This window comes from Typha latifolia, chromosome 3, assembly GCF_019914945.1.
Source record: "Typha latifolia isolate L0001 chromosome 3, TyphaL0001v2, whole genome shotgun sequence".
In the NCBI taxonomy this organism is placed as follows: Eukaryota; Viridiplantae; Streptophyta; class Magnoliopsida; order Poales; family Typhaceae; genus Typha; species Typha latifolia.
The window spans coordinates 12,838,365-12,860,712 of NC_133088.1; the positions used below are offsets into that span (position 1 = coordinate 12,838,365).

At 37.9% G+C, this 22,348-nt stretch overlaps 3 protein-coding genes and 1 long non-coding RNA gene across 4 annotated transcripts; 3 read left to right on the forward strand and 1 right to left on the reverse strand.

Annotated features, from left to right (window-relative positions):
* The first annotated feature begins 7,044 nt into the window (after positions 1 to 7,044).
* LOC140783202 (GDSL esterase/lipase At5g33370-like) lies at positions 7,045 to 9,647 on the forward strand. The gene is made up of 5 exons (XM_073129983.1): positions 7,045 to 7,393; positions 7,490 to 7,617; positions 7,697 to 7,939; positions 8,875 to 9,127; positions 9,221 to 9,647. The coding sequence occupies exons 1-5, from the start codon at positions 7,147 to 7,149 to the stop codon at positions 9,451 to 9,453; spliced, it is 1,104 nt and encodes a 367-aa protein (XP_072986084.1). The 5' UTR covers positions 7,045 to 7,146; the 3' UTR covers positions 9,454 to 9,647.
* A 1,601-nt stretch (positions 9,648 to 11,248) lies between these two features.
* On the forward strand, positions 11,249 to 12,782 carry LOC140783203 (uncharacterized). Its single transcript, XR_012108114.1, has 2 exons — positions 11,249 to 11,483; positions 12,002 to 12,782. It is a non-coding gene; the product is annotated as an uncharacterized lncRNA (long non-coding RNA).
* Positions 12,783 to 17,041: 4,259 nt separating this feature from the next.
* Positions 17,042 to 19,506, forward strand: LOC140784880 (subtilisin-like protease SBT1.2). Its single transcript, XM_073132480.1, has one exon. The coding sequence runs from the start codon at positions 17,098 to 17,100 to the stop codon at positions 19,417 to 19,419; it is 2,322 nt and encodes a 773-aa protein (XP_072988581.1). The 5' UTR covers positions 17,042 to 17,097; the 3' UTR covers positions 19,420 to 19,506.
* Positions 19,507 to 20,159: 653 nt separating this feature from the next.
* On the reverse strand, positions 20,160 to 21,277 carry LOC140784523 (membrane protein PM19L-like). Its single transcript, XM_073131998.1, has 3 exons — positions 20,936 to 21,277; positions 20,682 to 20,859; positions 20,160 to 20,588 (listed from the first exon to the last, which is right to left on the reverse strand). The coding sequence occupies exons 1-3, from the start codon at positions 21,063 to 21,065 to the stop codon at positions 20,375 to 20,377; spliced, it is 522 nt and encodes a 173-aa protein (XP_072988099.1). The 5' UTR covers positions 21,066 to 21,277; the 3' UTR covers positions 20,160 to 20,374.
* Positions 21,278 to 22,348: the final 1,071 nt, after the last annotated feature.

Consider the following 22,348-nt stretch of genomic DNA (forward strand, 5'->3'; position numbering starts at 1 on the left):
CTTTGATGGTTTGTCAGATTATCCTTAAACCTAAGCTTTAATACCACTTGAATTATAACGCCCCCTAATAGGCAAGTGCACGCCCACGCGCCCCGCGCACCGTATGCGACAGAATGGGTAGAGCCTACCACGCGGACATACACATGTGGATACATAATTCATCTCAAGATAAGTCATTATTCAAATAAACATATTAACATATCAATGTCTAAATATATAAAAAAAATTATTTTTAATTACTATATAATTTAGTAAGACCTACATAGGTCACGACAAATCATCAAGATATAACAACTACAACTAACATCATACCGTCCAGCATGTACAATATTTCTTATTATATAAAATACGGTCTAATACAATGTAATACAAAATTATACATTAATACATATTAATTTTTAGATGAGCTAACTTTTATATTATCTTACATCTATCTCGTCTCATCTTTGCTTTAAAATGTATATTCACGATATCTCAAATTGTTATTAGGTGCCTCATATCTTAGGGGTTATAAAAGAAAAAAAATCATAATATAAAAGCTTAGTAAATATATATTATTTTAATTAGTGATGCCAAACAGAAAAATAAATTATGTACTATAAAATATGAATCAGAAAGAAATATTATGAATGAGTATAAACATATATCCTCAACAATATATAAATATATGATAGATATCATGTTATGACTGATCAAGTATATAATTCTTAATAATATATAAATAAATTTTTAGTTATACCATCATCATAACTCGCTCAAATATAACATATATAATGCATGTCAACCACGATCATACTATAATATCAAATACATGACATATAATACATGATAATTATTTGATAATCAAGTACATCAAATGATAATAGAATAACATGCATTTCTCAATATCTCAATCATCAGTGTCAACTCTAAATAATCATCATACTAGACTGTTGTGCACATTCAACATCTGATATACGATCTCATCATCATGCTCAAAGTCTTAAAATATATCTTGTCGTTCGCTAAAGATATCTTAGTCACAATCATACCTTATCATTTGCAAATGGTATATCAATATTCATCCAGACTGAGCACTCTTCTAGTTGATGGAAATCACGCTAGAATAACTCGTCACATATGCATTAGTGAACGATATGTGTTCAAATGTCTATTGTACGCATAGATTAACGACATTGAACATAAGGCTACATGATCACGAATATTTTGATCGACCAATTATTCACTAAGCGCATCCTAACTCTCGCAAGTGGTATTCTCACACTTTCTATCAACTATCCTATCAATTAGATTTTATGATTTTTTTCTAAATGAATGATTATATGTATTTATCTAATACTATAATAGATCATACAACTCAGAAATTTGAGTGGTAAGAAAGTAAAAAAATAGTTTAATGTAATCTCTAATCATATATCTACCGCATGCATACTCATGCTATAGATCAACTCGACATAATATATATATATATAATTATCTCTAATCATCTTTATGTATCATTTACAATATTCATATCCAAGATCAGTCTAATCAAATAAATGATAAAATATGCTCAACTATAATCATCTTTATTTAGGATCATATAATTATACTAGAAACTAAAAAAAAAATGCATACAAATAAGTATAATATATCCTAATATGAAAAAGTTCTCTAGAAAGTAAAACTACTCACAGGTTTGATCGAAAATACAAACTGCATATCCGTCACTTTTGTTAACTAAGTATGAACTCATCACTAATTGGGTCAACAAGGTCTCAAATAAGAGAGTCTGGATCTGAAAATATTTTGGCAGCATAAAATTAGCCTCTATCCAACTAGAATATATTTGAGTAAATATATGATGGTTTTAGGTCTATAATTTCTCTTTTCATTATTAACCACCAACTTTATAGATATAATTCTAATATTATAAATATATTATTTTTATTATAAAATGCTAGTTATAAAATAAGAATACAATTTTGCTCTATTTATATAAAATTAGTCTAAGTATAAAATAAAAAATAAATGGCTAAATATATATAGTTATTAATAAATATAAGTATAAATAAGATCTAATTATAGTTAGTTTTGTGATTCTTACTTTTTTTATTAGTTATTAATTGTATGTAAAATAATGGTTGAATATTCAATCATGTATAATAATTAGAGAATCACATTATTTCATTTATACATAAAAATACATGTTAGACATTAATTTACACGACTATGAACATGAGTAGAAATATTTATGAATTTAAATATAATTAATAAACTACAAGTATTAATCTATTAGTAATATATATAAGTTATAGATATATATTTATATACCTAAATGCTTGCAAGTATAATTAATTATATTTAGCCAATAATTATATTAGTAAGTATATAATCTTAAAATAATTAGCTGCTCAAATAGTTTAATTTTACTTAACTAATTAACACAAAATGAATAATTAGCTGGAAACAAATAAAGGGAAAAAATAGAATAAATTGGAAGCCCTGCTACATGGTGGGCTCGAGCCCAGCACCGTTGCAGAGAGGAGAAGAGGAAGAGAAAGGAAGGGAGCTTAAGGAGGGGAGTCGGGCCAGCGGGGAGGGTGGCCGGCCTCTCGGCGGCAGCTGGGTCCGGAGAACCCAATACAGCTAGAGAGAAACTGTGAGAGAGGAGAGAGGGAGAGAGAGAGAGAGAGAGAGAGAAGAGAGAAGAAAGGATGAGGGCTCATCTCGTCGGCGACGGGAGAGAAAGAGAGGGAGGAGAGAGAGAGGCGGCGATAGCGGGACCCGCCACTGCCAGCTGGCCCGGCGTCTGGGTGCGCGTGGCGCGCCCAAAGCCTGCCACGGGAGGTGAGAAATTTTCTCACCTGGCGGGCTTGGCTTGGGCACGCGGCGGCGGCCACAACGTGGCCGGCTTCAGTAGAAGCTCGGGACGAGCAAGGCAAGTCGATCGAGTTGAACTAGCAAGCAGAATATGGGAGAGAAGGGAAGATCGACCTCTCTCCTCTCCTACGGGAGGAGGAGGAGCAGGAGGAGGAGGAGAGGCAGCGGTGACAGTGGCACGGTAGCCAGACGTGGTGCACGTTGAAGAAGAATAAGAAGAAGAAGAAGAAGAAGAAGAAGAAGAAGAAGAAGAAGAAGAAGAAAGAGAAAGTGAGAGAGTGAGAGAAGAGAGAAGGCTAAGGTGGGAGGCCTCTCTCACTCCCTTCCACCCAGCCAAAACTCAAAAGCTCTCAAACCCTATATAATTACATCATGAACTGAGAATCTACTTGTGTGATTGATATTTGAACTAAATGGAATTGAATTTGAGAGAGGTATATAACCTTGAATTGAGCAACCCTTCCTATTTTTCATTTCCTTTTTTCTTTTCCAAAAACCTTTCTCTTATTATTCTAATTGTGATCTTCTCCTAGATAGAGAACAAAATCCTAACACAACACAATCACAGCCGTTCTTTGCGCGAGACCAAAATAGCCAACACTCAAACACATGAGTTAATAGAACCAAATTCTTTTTTTGCATTAGGATATATATGGATCATAGCCTCTCAAGAGATGTAGATTTGACAAGCTTAGGCTTGAAATAAGCCAGGAAAAGCTCGACTCATGTATACCAACTATATTGGGAATAGATCTTGAGTTCAGTTGGACCAAACCGTAATCTAACTTGTAATGCCATCCAATCTATTGTGATACGAGGGGATCAGCTTCATATTGTCCAATTTAGTTCGTTATCTAACGGCTTAAGTTATTAGCTTAACTAATTATCTAATATAATATTAAAATTATTATATTTTAAATAATTATATTAAAATTTTCTAAACAATTGCACTCTTTTTTTTTTTTTGAAGTATAAATTGAGCCCCTAAACTATATCTCACCTCTCTGACTATGTTAATAGAAAGCATCAAACAATCATTTTATCATTGTTTTTTTTCTTTTTTCTTTCTAAAATAAAGATAACATGAGCGATAAAGGGCTTCACATTGATCATGTGATACTCAATATAAATTTTTTTCCCATAAAAAAATATTTTAAATATTTTTTTGTAATTAAGAGAATCAATGTGTCATAAAAGAATACCCGGAAATAGGCAACATGTAAATTGGTCTAGGCATAATTATCTTTTTTTTAATTAATCTACTTTTAGTGTCTATTATGATTTACTATGAATTGCGATAGGATTCATGTCATACATTAAGGGGCCAAAAAAAAGATAATATATATTGTCGGTCAGTTATTTAACAGCTTAAGCTTTTAATCAACTGCTAATCTAATCCAACTCACTTGGCGTACTGGCTAGAATAAGAAAGAAAAAGTAAAAAAAAAAACAAAATATACATCTTTGCCTCATTTATATTATCATCCTTGGAGGTTTTAGATGAAGTAAAGCTTAATATCCAATGAGAAGAAGGTAAGTTTCCAATTGGAGTACTTGGCAGCGTTTGACTGGGTATGAAACAATGCAAATTTTTGGTCCACAAGCAATCTTATATCGAACTACTTTCCTACACTCTCCTCTTGAAGTTAATTGTCCTGGTGTTGGTTGGTTTAGGGGCATAAGAGATGCAAAGAGGTTCATCAACCTTACCAATTTTTAACAGCTAGCTTTAATTTGGATCTAGAAAAGTTCATCAAACTGTAGGCATTAATCAAGAGGAGCTAAGTTTTCCTTCTCATTCACTCTCTATATGATTGTCGTAAAGCTGGATGAAGGTTTAACTTTTCATTAGACCAACTACTATTGATGATTAAGGTGCACCATTTATGGATTGAGGTTAAGTGCAGACTTATCTCATATAAATTTGTTCTGATGCACACTAACATATCGATCGTGTATATCCAACGGCTCTAATTGCATATCACTCAAATTTTACGATTCTCTGCTATTCTTTATGAGTGTAGTCGGAGCCGTTGATTTGTACTAAATTTGTGTTCGTCATCTATTCGTTGAAACTTTTTTTTTACTTTTTTAAAAGTAAAGGACTAAGGATTTTATTAGAGCCGGAGACTAAAATGAAGAAAAACTCGAGATAAAAGTCTTTATCCTAAGTACATCCAACCAGAAGCAGCAATAGCTTCTTCTAAAATGTGATTAACTACATAATTTTGATAATTGTTAGCTAAAATAATAATATCATTAGTGACAGAGTCAATCATCTAAGGTGTCGGTCTCACTTATTTGATAATATTGAATAGCAACATAGAATCAAGACCCCAATCAAATACTAGTGGAACGATTGTCCTTTGAAAAGGAAGGGCTTCTCGTATAACAACGACCTTAGCTATCAGAACTGAGCTATAATTATCGCATCGAATTTCAACGAAAAAGGGAACACAATTAGACTGTCGGGCCACGATACCCACCCTTCCAATATTCACAACTGTAACAAGAGAAATCTTCAAGGTTTTAAAAACTTATCTCTCACCATATCTTGAGGCATTAATCACCTAACAGATATGTGGTGTTTATTACTGCACAGGGAAGTCCTGGATCTCAATTGATGACATAGTAATCAACGGAAAGGAAAAGTTAAGGTAGTGTTGCAATGTGTTGATCAGGACAATGTACTATTCGACTTTTGAGACACAGTTTAGATTTTTCACTAGACTATATTGACATGGGTATGATGCAAATAACCTTTGTCTGAAAGGCTTAACCAACCACAACTCCTCTCTTTCAGGGATAGAGGTAATTGTAGGGCCAAACTGAATCACTCAGCACTGTTATACCTGTTAGGCAAAAGGATTAAAGTAGATTTTTTTTCATAAAAAGTGAATATACAAGAGTTAAATAAGAAATATTCAATGTATTGAATATGAATGATAATAAAGACAAAATAAAGTAGAATTTTTTTCATAAATTTTCTCTAAAACTAAGATAAATCAATAGAGTAGGGGAGGAGATAAAATATTAGATTAATTTCATTAGACCCCTGAACTATAATTCTTTTTTTTTATATTGCTTCTAAATTTTTTTTTGCAACATATAGATCTATTGAAGATGTCTCAAACATCTATTTCATTAGGTTTTCAATACTTTCTTTTATCTATAAATTACAACATGCAAGTTACATGAGTTCTATATGACATATTTACTTTTATATTTTGGATGAAATAAAAATATCATTTAACGGAACACCTTTACCTTCTCTAGGGTATTTTAGTCTCTTTTCAGCTTTGTCGTCTATCATGTCAAGTTGATGAAATATTTTTAATAGTTCAGAAAGTTTATGCATCACAACATCAAAATAAAATTAGGAGAGATACAAGAAAAGGGTGATAGTTCACGTAAAATGTTATTCCTTTCATATTTAATATCATGTTTGAACCAAACTTGGTTGATGGTTTCAGCTTTTGACTGTATGTATTTTCTTTCTTCCTTTTTGTTGCCTATCTAGTTATGATCATGGATTTGGTGGTGGGAGTCAGCTATTCTTTTTAGACCTTCTACCCCACTAATTTATGGATTTCACATGGTTTGGAACTTTACCTGGCCTCCTCTCCGACAATCTCATAAATGACAAGAGATGTTAATAGTATACTCCTATGACCAGCTCTGCCTCAATTTTCCTTTCCTTGGGATTTAGCTGAAGTGCCCTTCATCAGGAATTTAAACTGGCCACCATCCACATTTAAAAGCCACTCAGCAGCTACATTTGACTGCATTAGTTGCCATGGTATCATCTCTGAGTGTGAATTTACCATTGTTAATTAGACGTATAAGGCCCGGAGTTGTAGCTGTAGGTTTCTTCTCATAGATTTCATTTAGAACCTGAGAGAGAGAGAGAGAGAGAGAGAGAGAGAGAGAGAGAGAGAGAGAGAGAGAGAAATACTGTATACAACTAGTAGGTGTAAAGGCCTTTTTAATGGAGGAAAGAAAAGCAACCAAGTAATAGATCTCATGAGGCACACGCAGCTGCATGGCTAAGCTTAGCTTTTTCATTTATTCCTGTGGCCCTCCAGTCTTCTCTGTAGGCCTTATTAGGTGCAAGATGAAGGTGAGCCATGAAGACAATTGAATCCTATAAAAAGCCACCTCCTCTGGCCCTTCATATATGCACATTGCTCCTCACTACTATCTATCTATCTATCTATCTATCTATCTATCTATCTATCTATCTATCTATCTATCTATCTATCTATCACCATCCTTTCAGCAATAATGACTGCTTATTCTTCAATTCTTTCCTTCTCCATTGTTGCTCTACTACTACTTCTTAGTAGCCTCTCAATTACTTCAGAGGCGGCGCGCGCCTTCTTCGTCTTCGGTGATTCTCTCGTTGACAATGGCAATAACAACTACTTGGCCACCACGGCCCGCGCCGACGCCCCTCCTTACGGGATCGATTACCCGACTCACCGGCCCACTGGCAGATTCTCCAATGGATTAAACATCCCTGATCTTATCAGTTATATTAACTGCTCTCATTGCTTACACTGTCTGTCAACAACTTTGTATATCTACATACATGTATATAAATACTAGCAAGTTTCAATGTTATCAGGTGAGTACCTTGGAGCTGAATCCACATTGCCCTACTTAAGCCCGGATCTCCAGGGAGAGAAGCTCCTCGTGGGCGCCAACTTTGCGTCGGCCGGCATTGGAATCCTTAACGATACTGGCATACAATTCGTAAGATAAAAGAATTTTTATTCAACATTTTTAGCTAGCTCACAAGTAGTAACATCTGCTAGTGTTTCTATATGTACAGGTGAACATAATCAGAATAAGCAGGCAGCTGCAGTACTTTGAGGAATACCAGCGGAAATTAGCTTCTCTTGTAGGCCAGCCTCAGGCTAAGCGGCTTGTCAACCAAGCTCTTGTTCTTGTCACCCTTGGAGGAAATGACTTTGTTAACAACTACTACTTGATACCTTTCTCTGCAAGATCTCGCGAATTCTCGCTTCCCGACTACGTTCGATATATAATTTCAGAGTATAAGAAAATTCTTGCGGTACGATATTTATCTAATTCTGGCTCTTAATTCTCATTTCATACCTGTTCTTCACTATTTCAGTGCAGCTCATGAACATATGAAGCTAATACATTGCATGCCTTCAAGATTAATTAGTCTCATTACATCACTAAAACTATGACTACAAACAGTTGGCATTCATAAAGAAAGGATCATTTCTTTTACATCATTTGGAAGACTAATACAATTTTAGATAATTTGCATGCGAGGTAATTGTATGCTGTTATACTTATCGATTTACCCACTCTGGCGCTTAAAAATTAAAGACTCTGTTATACTTCTGACATGGAAGACAAGTACGCATAAATGCATCCACGATATACCTATGGAGAAGGCTCCCTTAATGTAAATTTTGGATAAAGACGAAGTTATTCGATGGTACTGTAAGGCTAGGTTATGCATTGATTACTACGTTAAATAAAGTTGAGAAAGATAAATATTTTGAATTTCAAAAGTTTTTCCTAGAAAAGCGTGTAATATGGAAGTGTTAATAGTCAATAATTTAGTTTGGGAGGATCAAAATGCTAAAAATCCAGCAAAATTACAAAGGGGTAAATTATAATTTAGTCATTATTATAGTATCAGAGTAATAGGTAATGAATGGCCGGTTGGGGCCAAAGATAATAGAATTGCATCACCTATCTCTACCATCCTTCTCAAAAGTTGGAATTGTTCCCCACCACAAGCGTTCTTGTGCCAAAAGCTGCACGAGTTTGCAGTGGAGTTTGTTGGCAACTACCTCTGAGCAAGCAATCAATAGGCCTACTAAATGGGTCATAGTGGCAAACACTTTGCTGCAAGTCTACTAACCACAACATTGATCAGAACTAGTAACTGAAAGCAGAAGTCATCATCTCAATATGTCTTAGTGCCAGGTTCACATGAGAACTAACTATGTCTCTCTTTAATTCCAGAGGATTCATGATTTGGGGGCCCGTCGAGTTATGGTCACCGGCACCGGGCCTCTCGGTTGTGTCCCGGCCGAGCTCGCCGAACGGAGTCTGACCGGCGAGTGTGACCCGGAGCTGATGCGAGCCGCAGACCTGTTCAACCCACAGCTGGTCCAGATCCTGAAGGAACTCAACGCCCAGATTGGGTCTGATGTCTTCATTTCAGCCAATGCCTTCAGGATGCACTTTGACTACATATCCAATCCACAGGCCTACGGTAACTAACATAACTAACTTTTCCAACATTTAGTACAAGAACTGGAACTCAAAAACACTTGCTATTTAGCTCACTGTGAGTCTTCCGTGACAGGCTTCGTTACCTCAAAAGTTGCATGCTGTGGGCAAGGGCCTTACAATGGGATCGGGCTGTGCACAATTGCCTCGAATGTCTGTGCTAACCGCAATGAGTATGCATTCTGGGACGCCTACCATCCCACTGAGAAAGCCAACCGGATCATCGTGCGGCAGATGATGACCGGATCGACTGATTACATGAGCCCCATGAACTTGAGCACCATCTTAGCTTTGGATGCAAGAACTTGAAAAAAAAAAAGAGTGGCGTTTAGATGTGTTATAACTCCTAAACCTAGGTAGCTACGTTCATTTCTTAATCTTGAATAAAGTAGCTTAAATCGGTTTAGGAAAATATGGTGTTTGATTGTAAACCGATTTTAGTGGTGTAATGATAGTTGATTGAAGTGATGTTTTTTATTATAAAAAAATTGGTAATTAAATTTTGTTGGTGAATATACAATATTAAAGGGAAGAGACGAGATAAAAGAACAAATTTAATTAAATTGTCCCAAAGTAGGTTTTCGATGACCGCTATTCTAATCTAGTTTAAAGTTACGCCTGCACCACATCCAAACATGAGTATTAGCTACAAAATATTAGACCACCGGTATGCATGCTCGAAGTATCTATGTATCACACGGTAAATTTGTATTCATTCATTATCTGATTCAGTAATTTATGTGTAAAATTAAATATTGCTAAGTAAACCTTTATGTGTTCGAGAGATATTGTCACATAGGTCATTGGATCAGACAATGACCTTTAGATATAAATCGTTATCTGGTTCAGCAACTTATATGAAAATTTCTTCTATTTGACCTTCAACAATTTACTCGGCAGCATTCTCTTTTTACACATAAGTCTGTTTAACTTATATAGTTTCGTATTTAATTTCGAGACGCCTGATTAAAAAAGATTGACATACTTAAAATAATCAAAAACTCTCACTAGCCTATTGCAATACTGTTGAAATGTCGAATTACTCATATGCTAAACAATAAGAATCATTGCTAGTTCATAGATGCAGCTCCACAACTGTTACCAATAGTCTCCCACATGGCCAAGTCTTGTATATACCTATTCTTCGTCGGCTTTATGGGTAGAAAAAGAAAAGAAATCTGCTACTCTGCCACAGTAGAAGAGCTTAATTTATGAGGCAAATAGTACAAGATTCTCCTGAGAACCTACTACTTTGTCTAACTCTTTTGTGTCAGGGCCTATCCTATCCGCGAACAACTTAATCTGGATCCTGTAATAATTCAGTTATAGATTGTGCTATCTATAGATTGAGTATACAATAATTAGGCAACGGATATCTATAAGATCTAGTGATTGGAGTAATAGAACATGTTACAGGAGGCAAACGAATATTAGGAGGTACAATCATCTTTTAGAAAATTAGATTATGGCAGAAAAGGTCTTCTTGACGTTAAAAAGTTGTAGTCCAAGGTCATATACTTCTGTTTCAAATAAGAAGAAACAGCCTTGGAGAAGATTGAAAAGATTTTGAATCATGGTTGGGTTCCTTCTTCTTGAAGAATTTTCAATTATTATGCCACCCCCCTCTCTTGCGAAAACGAGTTTAAGAAACCAAGCGAGAAGAAAGAGAATCTAATAACTATAGCACTCGAGTCATTAATCCAGTTACCATCTTGAATGGAGTTAATCTGCCTTATGGGCTCTAAAGTTACAAATTCAAATTTAATCATTCTATATGTTGAATGCTTGTACTTTTGCTAGCAAAAGAGGCTACAAGTAAAAGGAAGGAGTATTAAGAGGTCTGTCTTTTAGTCATCAGGACCACTTCCAGCCTGTGAGAGGAGTTAATGCAAGATTCAACTATTGTCTAATGATTGTTAAGTCTCAAAGGTCGATGATTCAATATAAACAACACGATGTAAAGTATTCTTTAGTACAATTAGGAATGTTTTAATATCAACTGCATTTCTTCACCATGAACTACATCGGTGTCGAATAGATGGCCACAAACAGTTAAGCTATTTTAGTCCAACTAAGCATTTGATAGCCCTAACGGCACGACCTTCAACAAGATAATTCATGTAATAGAAATGCAGGGGTCACCAATTGGTCTCCTCTATCCTTAGGATGCGGCGACGGAGTCAACTGATTACTAATAATGCGAGAAATTTGGGCAATAGTACCTCTGATTTGTTATCAGATTCAGATTCAGATTCAGATTCAGATTCAAGGTCTGAGAGAACCTACCGAAACGCCGGAGAATTCTTCAATCTGTATCTTTTTTCCTTCCATTCAAGAAGGTACCCATAGAGCGAAACTTGATCACTAAAATGCATTTATAGCTATACTACAATTGCGGTATCCTTCTCTAAATGATTTCCACACATATGATTTCTATGTTGTTCATAAGTACCTAATGGCTAGTTAGTCCATGAGTTCCTGATAGTCATTCATTCATGAACTAGTTTTGAACTTTTTCTTTTGTTGCCATTGATTAACTAAATGCAATCTTTCTCAGCCTCTACTGTTCATTACTGCTTCTATGCTTCACTAGTATAGCTCTGCACTAAAATTTTCGCGAACTTTCTGAAATTTAAAACCTTAAGCAGAAAATGATCTGATTGACCCTGATCCTGGAAAGGTAATCTATTTGATAAAAAAAACATATATTAGCGGATCGGCGCATCTAAATACTGAATCAACTATCTTGACAGATCACAAATAGCGAGAAATCCAAGTGCTGTTTGAGGGAGTATTGTGAAGATCTATGACTTCTTTAAAATTTCTTTATTACATTCCTTTATTTCATTTATGGCAGCACAGAGAAATCTCAATCCAAAGATGAACAGAAGCAGCATCACTAGGTCTAAATTGCAGCTCAATTTCATATTGGAAGCCTTTCAAAGAAGGCAAAACTAAGTTGGAACAGATGATACAAGCTGAGGAAAGAAAACAGCAAAAAAAAGAAAGAAAAGAGAAAAAAGAAGAAGAACTGAAATGAAACATGAGGAGTAAATAAATACCAACAACAGCCAAGCATCAGACTTGCCTATATTTCCAGCAATTCATCAACCTTTCATCCTTTTCATCTTCCATCTATCCTCCTCTTGCTTGCAGTCGCAACTCAATCTCGCCTTGGCGGTCCTCTTCCACGATGGACTCCAGTTATCATCACTGCAGGTATCACTCCTGCAGCTACCAGAAGCAAGCCTGGCCATTGATCTCCAACAAAAGGATGCTGTAGAGAAGTCCAAAAGGTTAGAAATCCAACTGCTACTTTGGGTTTGATACCATAAAGGACTAGTTCATATATGAGGAGACGAAGCGACTGAGGAGATTGGTCTCTTGGTGCCTCTCTTTTTCAGAAGTGATGGATATCTCCACTTCTCATTGGAAGAAAAGGAGGAAGGGGAACCAGAGGGAAAAGACACATGCAATGAGCCTTACACCTCATGATTTCCATTATATTAATGTCAACTATGCTCTACAGAGGATCCTGGGCAAGACCCAAGTGGATTTCTGGAATCCAGAATTGAATAACCTAATCAAAACTTTTCCCTCTTCTCTTCTACAAAAGTGAGTTGTTGTTACTCGCCAAATCTTTTTAACTCATCAGCATTTACTTTTCCATATTGGAATCCAATGTTGGAGGTCATTCTTCAAACAGTGCATCCATGGTTTGTTGCCATCCACTGAATGCAAGCATATACCCTTGGCACCCCCTTCATATCATGAAAAATAACTCTCTTTTTAAAAAAAAAAATGCGTGTTGACCTCAATTGAGTTCTCTGTGTATCCTACTTGGCCTACATATTAATCTAATCAACTACACTAACTAAGAAAGTTCATTCTATATTTCTCCAATGCCCCTCTTCAACTCTTTAGTTAGGTGGTAAGTCAAGAGCTGATCACTTTTGGTAGGTATTAGTTTGAATTGGTCCCTGGGTCATAAAGTTGAGTTTGGCTGAGTCATGGAGGTTTTGATATATTAACATATATATATATATATATAGAGAGAGAGAGAGAGAGAGAGAGAGAGAGAGAGAGTAAATTTTGAAGCACTTGTATTTCCAATCTCCTTTTCTTTTTCATTATATTGCAATTACAAAATATGAGAGAGATTACAAACTATTTTATTAACACAAAAAAGAACCTAAACATTGCAATACTAGTTTGATCCCAAGGAGTAATCGTGAGGAGGAGTCCTCTTAAAATAATTGCAGGAGGGACCAGTCCTCTTCATCAAATAAGAACATCATCTCTCAAATTAGAAGAATTTAGAACATTGTACAGAAGAATATTTTTCTTCTTCTTCGTTTGCATAGAAAACTTTAGAAACAACGGGTTAAGCTACCTAACTTCAGTGTTTGTATGTTTGGTCCCCATTCTTATCCCATGTGAGGAAGCTATTGATATCTTTAACCAATGTAACTAATTATTGTTCTTTACCTCAACTACTAGACCTAAGATTTACGCAACTTTGGCCTCAGTTCACTCGAGGAATAATTTTTTTCTAATCTTAAAATATAACTCCTTATTCTAGAATAATAGTTAAATATTATAATTATCTTATTTTAAAATATAAATAATATTTATTAAAATTGTATCTTATATCACACACTAACATAATTACTAATTTATCATTGATATTTATCCTATCAACTTATTTTATATCAAATTAAAAGGGTAATTATGGTAATTTTATATATAAAAAATTAAAATAATTTTTCTCATCTTTTTAAAAAAAGAATTATATCACATTAAAAATTATTATTATACTCTTATTCTAAAATACAAGCGAACATAAGTAACATTATTTCTAAAATAAAGACATCATTTTAGGAAACAAACATAAATATCTATTCTAAAATTAATCTTATTCGGTTAAATTTAGATTTTTAATTCCACAAGTTCATTAGCTCTAGAAAAAGCTAGTAAAAAGCTACAAATGAGTTACTTGAGTTGAGTTAAATAAGCCAGTTGAGTGAAGTTGTAGACAAACTAAACGAGGCAAACGTGAGTTAGCTCAAATTTTTTTGCTAAGTATTTAGGTCAACTTGCATTTGTAAGCATGAGCAAGATCCAACTCCTTAGTGTTCGGCTCATTAATGCTCATATATATTTTGCCATCGTTCCAAGAGACAATTGAATAAGTTTACTCTATTTTAGCGAATTGTTTTATATATACATCAAATCAAATGATAGATAGACTCGATTTATACTTACAAACTTCTGCCTGTATCATGTTAGTTCACTAGTTAGTTAATTTTTTTTAAATTTTAGAGTAATTAGTAAATTAACTAACTAAGCATTATAACCACTTTGTTTGAAACTCATTATCTCAAATTTTAGTTAACCCCATTTAATCTCTAACTTTTATCATTTATTCTGGTGTGTTATATAATTGTTGCCACCTAAAAATGGGTTTATAGTGGCAATTGAATATATTTAGTTGCCGAGAAAATTAACTTTATAACAGCTAGTTAGAGATGGTTTCATATATGCAAGATGTCAGAATTGGTAGGGATGAAAATAAGTCAGATTAAATTTGACCTAATCTGATTTTATATCCGAGTTTTATTGGATGTGCGTTGAGATTTTTTTTCATCCGTCTAATATTTAAATTTATATTTGTATCTGGATAACTTTATCCGTGGTGCAAAATATTTTTTATAATTTTATATGATAGTTTTGACTATATATATATTTTAGTAATTACAAAACAAGTTCTTATACATTCAAAAATAAATACATACATTTGATTCATATCTACCTATTATACTTAAGGATATTTGATCTACATTCACTATTCATATTCGAAATATATATATATATATATATATATACAAATATACATTTTACTATCCAATTTCACCCCTACCAATTGGTCATGTTAAGGAGACCAACTAATCTTTCATAATGAAAGATGTGAAAGGAACAAGAAGAAAAAAAAAACAAAAAAAAAGTTAATGAAAGGCATGATTGAAGTTGGTGCCTTATCAAGTCATGCATCACTGGATTAGTTTAATTAGACTAAGTAAAAGAGAACAAACAGTATAAGGACAAACAACACCATGGTGCATAAGTCCACCACAAATGCTTTAGAACTACTGCCTATGCGTAGTTGAAAACTACCCATCATTCAATTAAGGATTTTTAGTTTTTAAAATCTCCTAATAAAATTATAATTAATCTGATAGGAGTGACCCAATAAAATATTTGATAGAATGATCACTTTCTTTTATTTTTATTTTTATTTTATATTAATAACATTCGGTATATTTTATATATGCTAAAAAAACGCACTGAAATCAAAAATTAATTAGCAGTTGATTTGTGAGAACGAAAGAGGGATGGAAGAAGCGATTTGACGTTCTAAACGATGGATCCCTAACTGAGTTGATTTATGAGTTTGCCAACTAAAAATTGACAAGCTGAATACTCTAATTGAGAATCTTGGATTGCTTATAATTATATAAATCTGAGAAAATTATGAACTTGAGAAGTTTTTAAAGTTTTGTAGATTGAACCTTATCCTCAAAGATCACCAATTGCAGGCCGAGCTTGAGCCGGGCCAGGTGCAGAAAGCCTATTTTGGGCTCAGGCTTGAACATCTCTTAGTCCCAGTTCAAGCCTAACAATGAGCAAACCAGGTTCACATAGCCCCAGCCCATGAATACATCATCTTATGACCAAAGATTTCAAGATTTCTTAATTGTTCTTTTTATGTTACTTGATGTTATTTTTTGTAGGCATTCCTTAGTGCCTATTAGATGTGCCAATGAATTGATTGCATGCATATTGTTCGTCAGTGACCCAAGCGTTTTGGGTGTCTAAGAACATTAGAGTGGCTTGTAGCCTTTGTGGACTAAAAGATATGGTTTGACTAAATTTACTGTTGGATGGACAAAACTACTTAAAGTAGCTTTTGTTGACTTTCGGAGAGATAGTCAACCCTTTGCAACCTTTTCTAACCTTAGGAAGTGTTCTTATTGTTGAGACGAGTCAATCAAAATTAACCTTTGAGTGTAAGTTGTAAAGAGAGTAGCTTATTCCATCTCTAGTCAGTTTAGAACTAAAGGGACAAGTTCTATATAAAGGGCTGACCCTCTATACGTAAAAGACTTCAATTTAAGCTTTATAAACACTTGAGCTTAATAGCTAAGAAATATAAAAGCCTGCAACCTATCTTTCTTCTCTTGTTGCCTTTTTGTGCTCTAGTTGGGAGAAAGCTAGTTTTATCTTCCGAAGAAGATAAAAGTGCCGCATGAGCTCACAATCAACAAAAGACTAAATTTGTTATAAGATTGCATCGTTAATACACATTCTAATCGATACTCACAAGATTGACCTGCATCTAATCTCAACCTATCATAATTGACTCTAAACCTGGGAGAAATCCTCATCGGTCTGGGCTGCGCATTCCACAAAATTAATGCTAGGGTACCCCAACATATGCCAGGAGCTGATGGGAGTCCTTGTTTGCCAACCAAAAAAAAAAAATATTGCATTGAATTAAGAAAAGAGTAGCATTTAAGATTGAGCCCTCCTCGGCATTCAATTCTACTCTCTCTTCCTATTATTTCTCCATCCTTTTAGTATCCCACTGAGGGGCAAAAGAGCAGAGGTTTCTGATGATTTTAACTTTTGAATCCAACACTGCAGATAAGGAAAACAAATTAATAAAAAAAAAAACCCAGCAATAACTGCTAGCAAAACATCTCGTGAGGCATCTCAGCTCCACTCCCAGTCTTCCCGCAGGCTCTTCTACTCACCCTTCCTCGTGAGATCAGGAGAGCCCTTCATCGCCTCACGAGGTTTATCTCCTCTCAAGCAATGCTTCCGAGCTTCCAGCTGATCGATCTCCTTCAAATACCCAACCATTCCATTGGAACCAATACTAACAAATCCATCATGGAGTCCAATCCAAACTTGCCGTGCCTCTTCCTCTTCTTCTCCTTCTCCTCCTTGGTTGTAGCAACTTCACATGTCCCAGAACTGCAGACTTACATTGTCCAACTCTACCAGGATGAATTGGGCAGTGCGGGGTTCCAAACCAAGCTACATTGGCATCTCTCCTTTCTTGAAAAAGCCACGGTTTTGGACGAAGAGGGAGATCCATCTTCTAGGCTTCTTTACTCCTACCACACGGCGCTCGAAGGCTTCGCGGCGCGCCTCACCGGCGACGAGGCCAAGGCCTTGCGGGCGTTGCCTGGCGTCGTGTCGGTGCGCGGCGACCGCAGGATCGATCTGCACACGACCTACTCTTACAAGTTTTTGGGGCTAAATTTTAGCCCCGGCGGCGCGTGGGAAATGTCCGGCTTCGGCAGAGGAAACATAATTGGGGTGCTCGACACCGGCGTCTGGCCTGAAAGCCCGAGCTTTTCTGACCGCCGGATGCCACCGGTGCCCTCACGGTGGCGCGGCGTCTGCCAAGCAGGGGAGGGCTTCGGTCCCGCCAATTGCAATCGGAAACTAATCGGCGCGAGGTACTACTTGAAGGGCCATCGGACGAATTACCCGGCAAACCCCGAAGAGTCCTCGGTGTCGGAGTACGTGTCCCCACGAGACGCTCATGGGCATGGGACGCACACGGCGTCTACCGCCGCCGGTGCCGCGGTCCCCGGAGCGAGCGTCCTCGGGATCGGCGCCGGCGAGGCTCAGGGGATGGCGCCCGGGGCCCACATCGCCGTCTACAAGGTCTGCTGGTACAATGGGTGCTACAGCTCCGACATCCTGGCTGGCATGGACGACGCTGTTCGCGACGGCGTCGACGTGCTTTCGCTGTCCCTCGGGGGCTTTCCGATCCCGCTCTTCGACGACAGCATTGCAATCGGGAGCTTCCGGGCGATGGAGCGCGGGGTCGCTGTGATATGCGCCGCTGGGAACAACGGCCCGATGCCGAGCTCCGTCGCCAACGAGGCGCCTTGGATCACGACGGTCGGGGCCGGGATGTTGGACCGGCGGTTCCCGGCCTTCGTCCGGCTCGGTAACGGTCAGATGCTCTACGGGGAGTCCATGTACCCAGGTAACCGATTTTTGAAAAATGGCGGGAAGGAGCTGGAGCTAATATATGAATATGGCGGGACGAGAGACTCCGAGTATTGCGTGAGAGGGTCTCTCCCAAGAGCAAGAGTAGAAGGCAAGATGGTAGTTTGCGATCGTGGAATTAACGGCAGAGCCGAGAAGGGAGAGGTCGTTAAAGAATCCGGCGGCGCCGCCATGGTTCTCGCCAATTCCCAGATCAACCAACAAGAGGACTCGGTTGACGTCCATGTCCTTCCAGCCACTCTAATCGGCTACCAAGAATCCCTCAAATTGAAACGCTACATGAACTCCACTAGAAGACCAATAGCCCAATTGGTCTACGGAGGGATGTCGGTCCGGCGGTCGCGGGGACCGGCAGTGGCGTTGTTCTCGGCTCGCGGGCCGAGCGCGACAAACCCGTCGGTCCTCAAGCCGGACGTCATCGCCCCGGGGGTCAACATCATCGCGGCGTGGCCGGGCAATCTCGGCCCGACCGGACTCCCTGAGGATCGACGGAGGACTAACTTCACCGTCTTGTCAGGGACGTCCATGGCGTGCCCGCATGTCAGCGGGATCGCCGCACTAGTCCGGTCGGCGCACCCGTCGTGGAGCCCCGCGGCGATTAGGTCGGCGATCATGACCACCGCAGACGTCGTAGACCACTTCGGTAAGCCGATAATGGACGGAGAAGCTCGTGCCGGGCTGTACGCCGTCGGCGCCGGGCATGTCAATCCGACGAGAGCCGTCGATCCCGGGTTAGTCTACGACATTGAGCCCCAGGACTACATTACCCACCTCTGCACTCTTGAATACACCCAGACGCAGATCTTTACAATCACACACAGGAACATCACCTGCAGCCAAGTCCTGCAGCAGAACAAGAACTTCAGTCTCAACTATCCATCAATTGCAGTGGCTTTCAAGAGAACAAGCACATCAGTTATGATTCAGAGAAGGCTGACCAATGTTGGCATTCCTAATTCTACATACCAAGTGCAAGTGGCTGCACCGAGAGGAGTCAAATTGAGAGTGGTACCGGAGGTGCTAACATTTGTGGGACTAAATGAGAGGAAGAGCTTTCAAGTGTGGTTGGAGTCCACAAAGAGAAGGGCAGTATACAGCGTTGGAGAGGGGCACTTGATATGGAGGCATAGTGGCCAACCCAAGTACAAGGTGAGAAGTCCAATATCAGTGACTTGGCAGGGGTAGGACAGGATGAGGTGAAGGTAACTTCTAATTAATTATACTCTCGGAAAACAATTTGTTTCGTGGAGAGGTCTGGACGGAGAAATTGTAGTAGGGCAAAGCTTCTTTATTATTTTGATGAAGAAGAGAATTGTCCTTTGTATCTACTTTTATTTAATGTAAGGAGATATAGTCATTGGTTTGGCTAGAAATTGCTCAGATGTAACAAAATGATTTTGAAAGGATTCCTGTGCAGACTAACAAAGCCCAAAAGATCTTTAAACCCATGATTTGCCTTTTAAATCCCACCTTAAAACCAGAGAGATCCCCTTCATCTCACGACCCATCTTCAACTCCATCCTAAGACCCAAGAACAACAAGCAACAAGTAGAAGAATTCTTCATTCCAACAATACTGGGTGTGTCCATAGGCTTGGACTCTTCCTAGTCTTCTCTGCAGTTGGTGCAAGAACACTAGAGACCTACCCATGGAGGTTAAACCCGTCTTTGGGTTCCTCTCTGATGCCATCTACACTGGGGGTGCTCACAAGTTGCCTTATGTACATCTCCGTTTAAGAGGTTGGTCCTCTCTAGTCCCTACCCTCTCCTACCCTCTTTTGGCTGTCTCCTCTTCATAAAGTGTTGATGTTTACTTGTTTCTTTGCTTCGTTGTCCTTGTGTTCTAAGGTTCTGTTTCTGCTAATTACTACTACATCTCTTAATTCCGAATGCGTGTTAAAACAAATCATATCAACAGAAACAACATTTTAGAAGTTAAATTTTAGTACACTCCTAAAAGGAGCAAACACTAATACATACAACAAGCCCGTTCCAAATGCTGTGCAAGCACGAACAACAAGCATATTAAAAAACATACACAATTAGCCCCCTCCCCCCAAAAGGATTTCAACAACAACAACAACATCAACCACTCGTTTTATTTCCCAAATTGCCACTGCCAAAGCCCAAAAAAAAAAACTCTAAACTCTAGTCCCCTTGGGCTCCGTCCCCGGCCCACCACCCATTCCATAGTCTGGATCTCTATAGCCCGGCCCATACTTGCTGCTGAACATCCCGGCGTGGAGCATCAATACGTAGATGAACTGGGTCACGCCTAGTATTATTATAAACGCCTCCAAAACTCTCAATCTCCATCCTCTATGCCCTCCAACGTGGATCTCCTTAATAGCCAACCTACCAAAAAGATCACCCAAAGAACTATATATAAACAAAAAATTGACAATATTATGCACTACCACTTGGTTGTCGTAAAAAAAAACTGCATACCCAAACGCCAAGGCAGTGACGGCCCATGCGACGATGGCCGACGACGCGGCGGCGGCGAGGCTGTCGTTCCTCCAGGCACGGATATGGTTGGCCCCGGCCAGCTTCGACGCGACTCCGATGACGCCGGCGAGGATGGCGAACACGAGGAAGTAGAAGGTCGCGCCATTGCCCGCCACCCCTGGTTCAAACCAAACGAAATTTGTTAAAAAAAAAGAAAGCATCGCGCAGAGCAAAGTAAACGAATGATTACGTACCGGGATAGTTAGTCTGGCCATTGATGAAGTGGTTCAGGTTCCAACTCGCAAACCCCACCACTATGATGTACATTATAAGGTTCAAGAACAGCAGCGGAGCTGCTACGTTCCTCCCCACAGTCCTAGCCATTTTTTATCTCTCTCTCTCTCTCCTCCTAAAGCTTTCCTTCGCTATGAACTAACTCTAAATGCTGGATGTGGAATGGGATTATATCAAAGTGGATGATACCTAGAGGGGATCAGGCATAAATAGCGTGGAGGGTTTCAGAAGGAGCATGACACGTGTGAGGCAGAGCGTTTGGGAGTAGAAACGTTCCAGTTCTCGGCTGCTGTGCTTTGCTTACAGGTGGTTGGGCACGTGTCTACCTTGGTCTTGACGTTTCCAATGCACCGCTCGGTCCGCCCCAGGGTATCATCACCTCTCCAGTGAGCTTACCCGAGTTGCATCTCGTGGTTTCGTGCTTATCCAGGAGATTGGCAGCTTGTGTTTGGTACTTTGGTTTCATACTTAGCAATATAGATGTTGGGTTACAGCCTTACCGGAGGTTATGGGAATGGAACCACAACGGTCGGTTTGAGTTTATCCGCCAACATTTAATTTCCTTTTATTTACTTTTTAATTTATATACAATATTACTCAAATTTATAGCATAAATAAAAATATCAGATTTTCTCTTTTCACTATAGTTATAATATTTTAAAATATATGGAAATATTAGTTTGGGTAAATGCAAAGATGATAGTTTCTTCAGTTTAAACTTATAAACATGATTAAAGTAGTGCTAAAAAAATATAAAACACTATGGAGTCTATTTAGTAGAATTAGAAAGGTGCATAGTGATATACTTATGTAAGCATACAAATTCGAGTATTGCACAGAAAAAGTAATTGAATAACTCAAAGACATGAATTTGTATCTGTATGCACAGTTTGTTCTATATTTTCTTTTAATACCTTAAACTAATAATTACTCGAATAGGGTAAGATTTTAGTGACCGCAAGGAGAGATTTTAGAGAGTTTGAAGTAGAAGCAGCTATCGATTCGAAGAGAGGGAGAGGGTTGGGTATTTATCTAAGCGGTTAGCGGTTAAATATGTATTCGTTATTCGAATATGAATCCGATAATGTTAGTTATATCCATATTCGTATTCGGATCCAAATTTATTTTGACAAACTATTTATATTTATAAAAATATCACTTAGACAGTACTTATACTGATGGTCAGCCAAAATGCAAGTGAAACTTAGTATTAGTGGCATTTATTTGACCGCAGCAAATATCACTATATAACATATTTATCAAGTATTATCAATTGAATAAAGTCCCACCAACAATACCGAATATATCTTCTGTCACACAAGAACATCTATTTTCTTTTCCTCTTTTTGAGAAGATTATATGAAGCATATTTT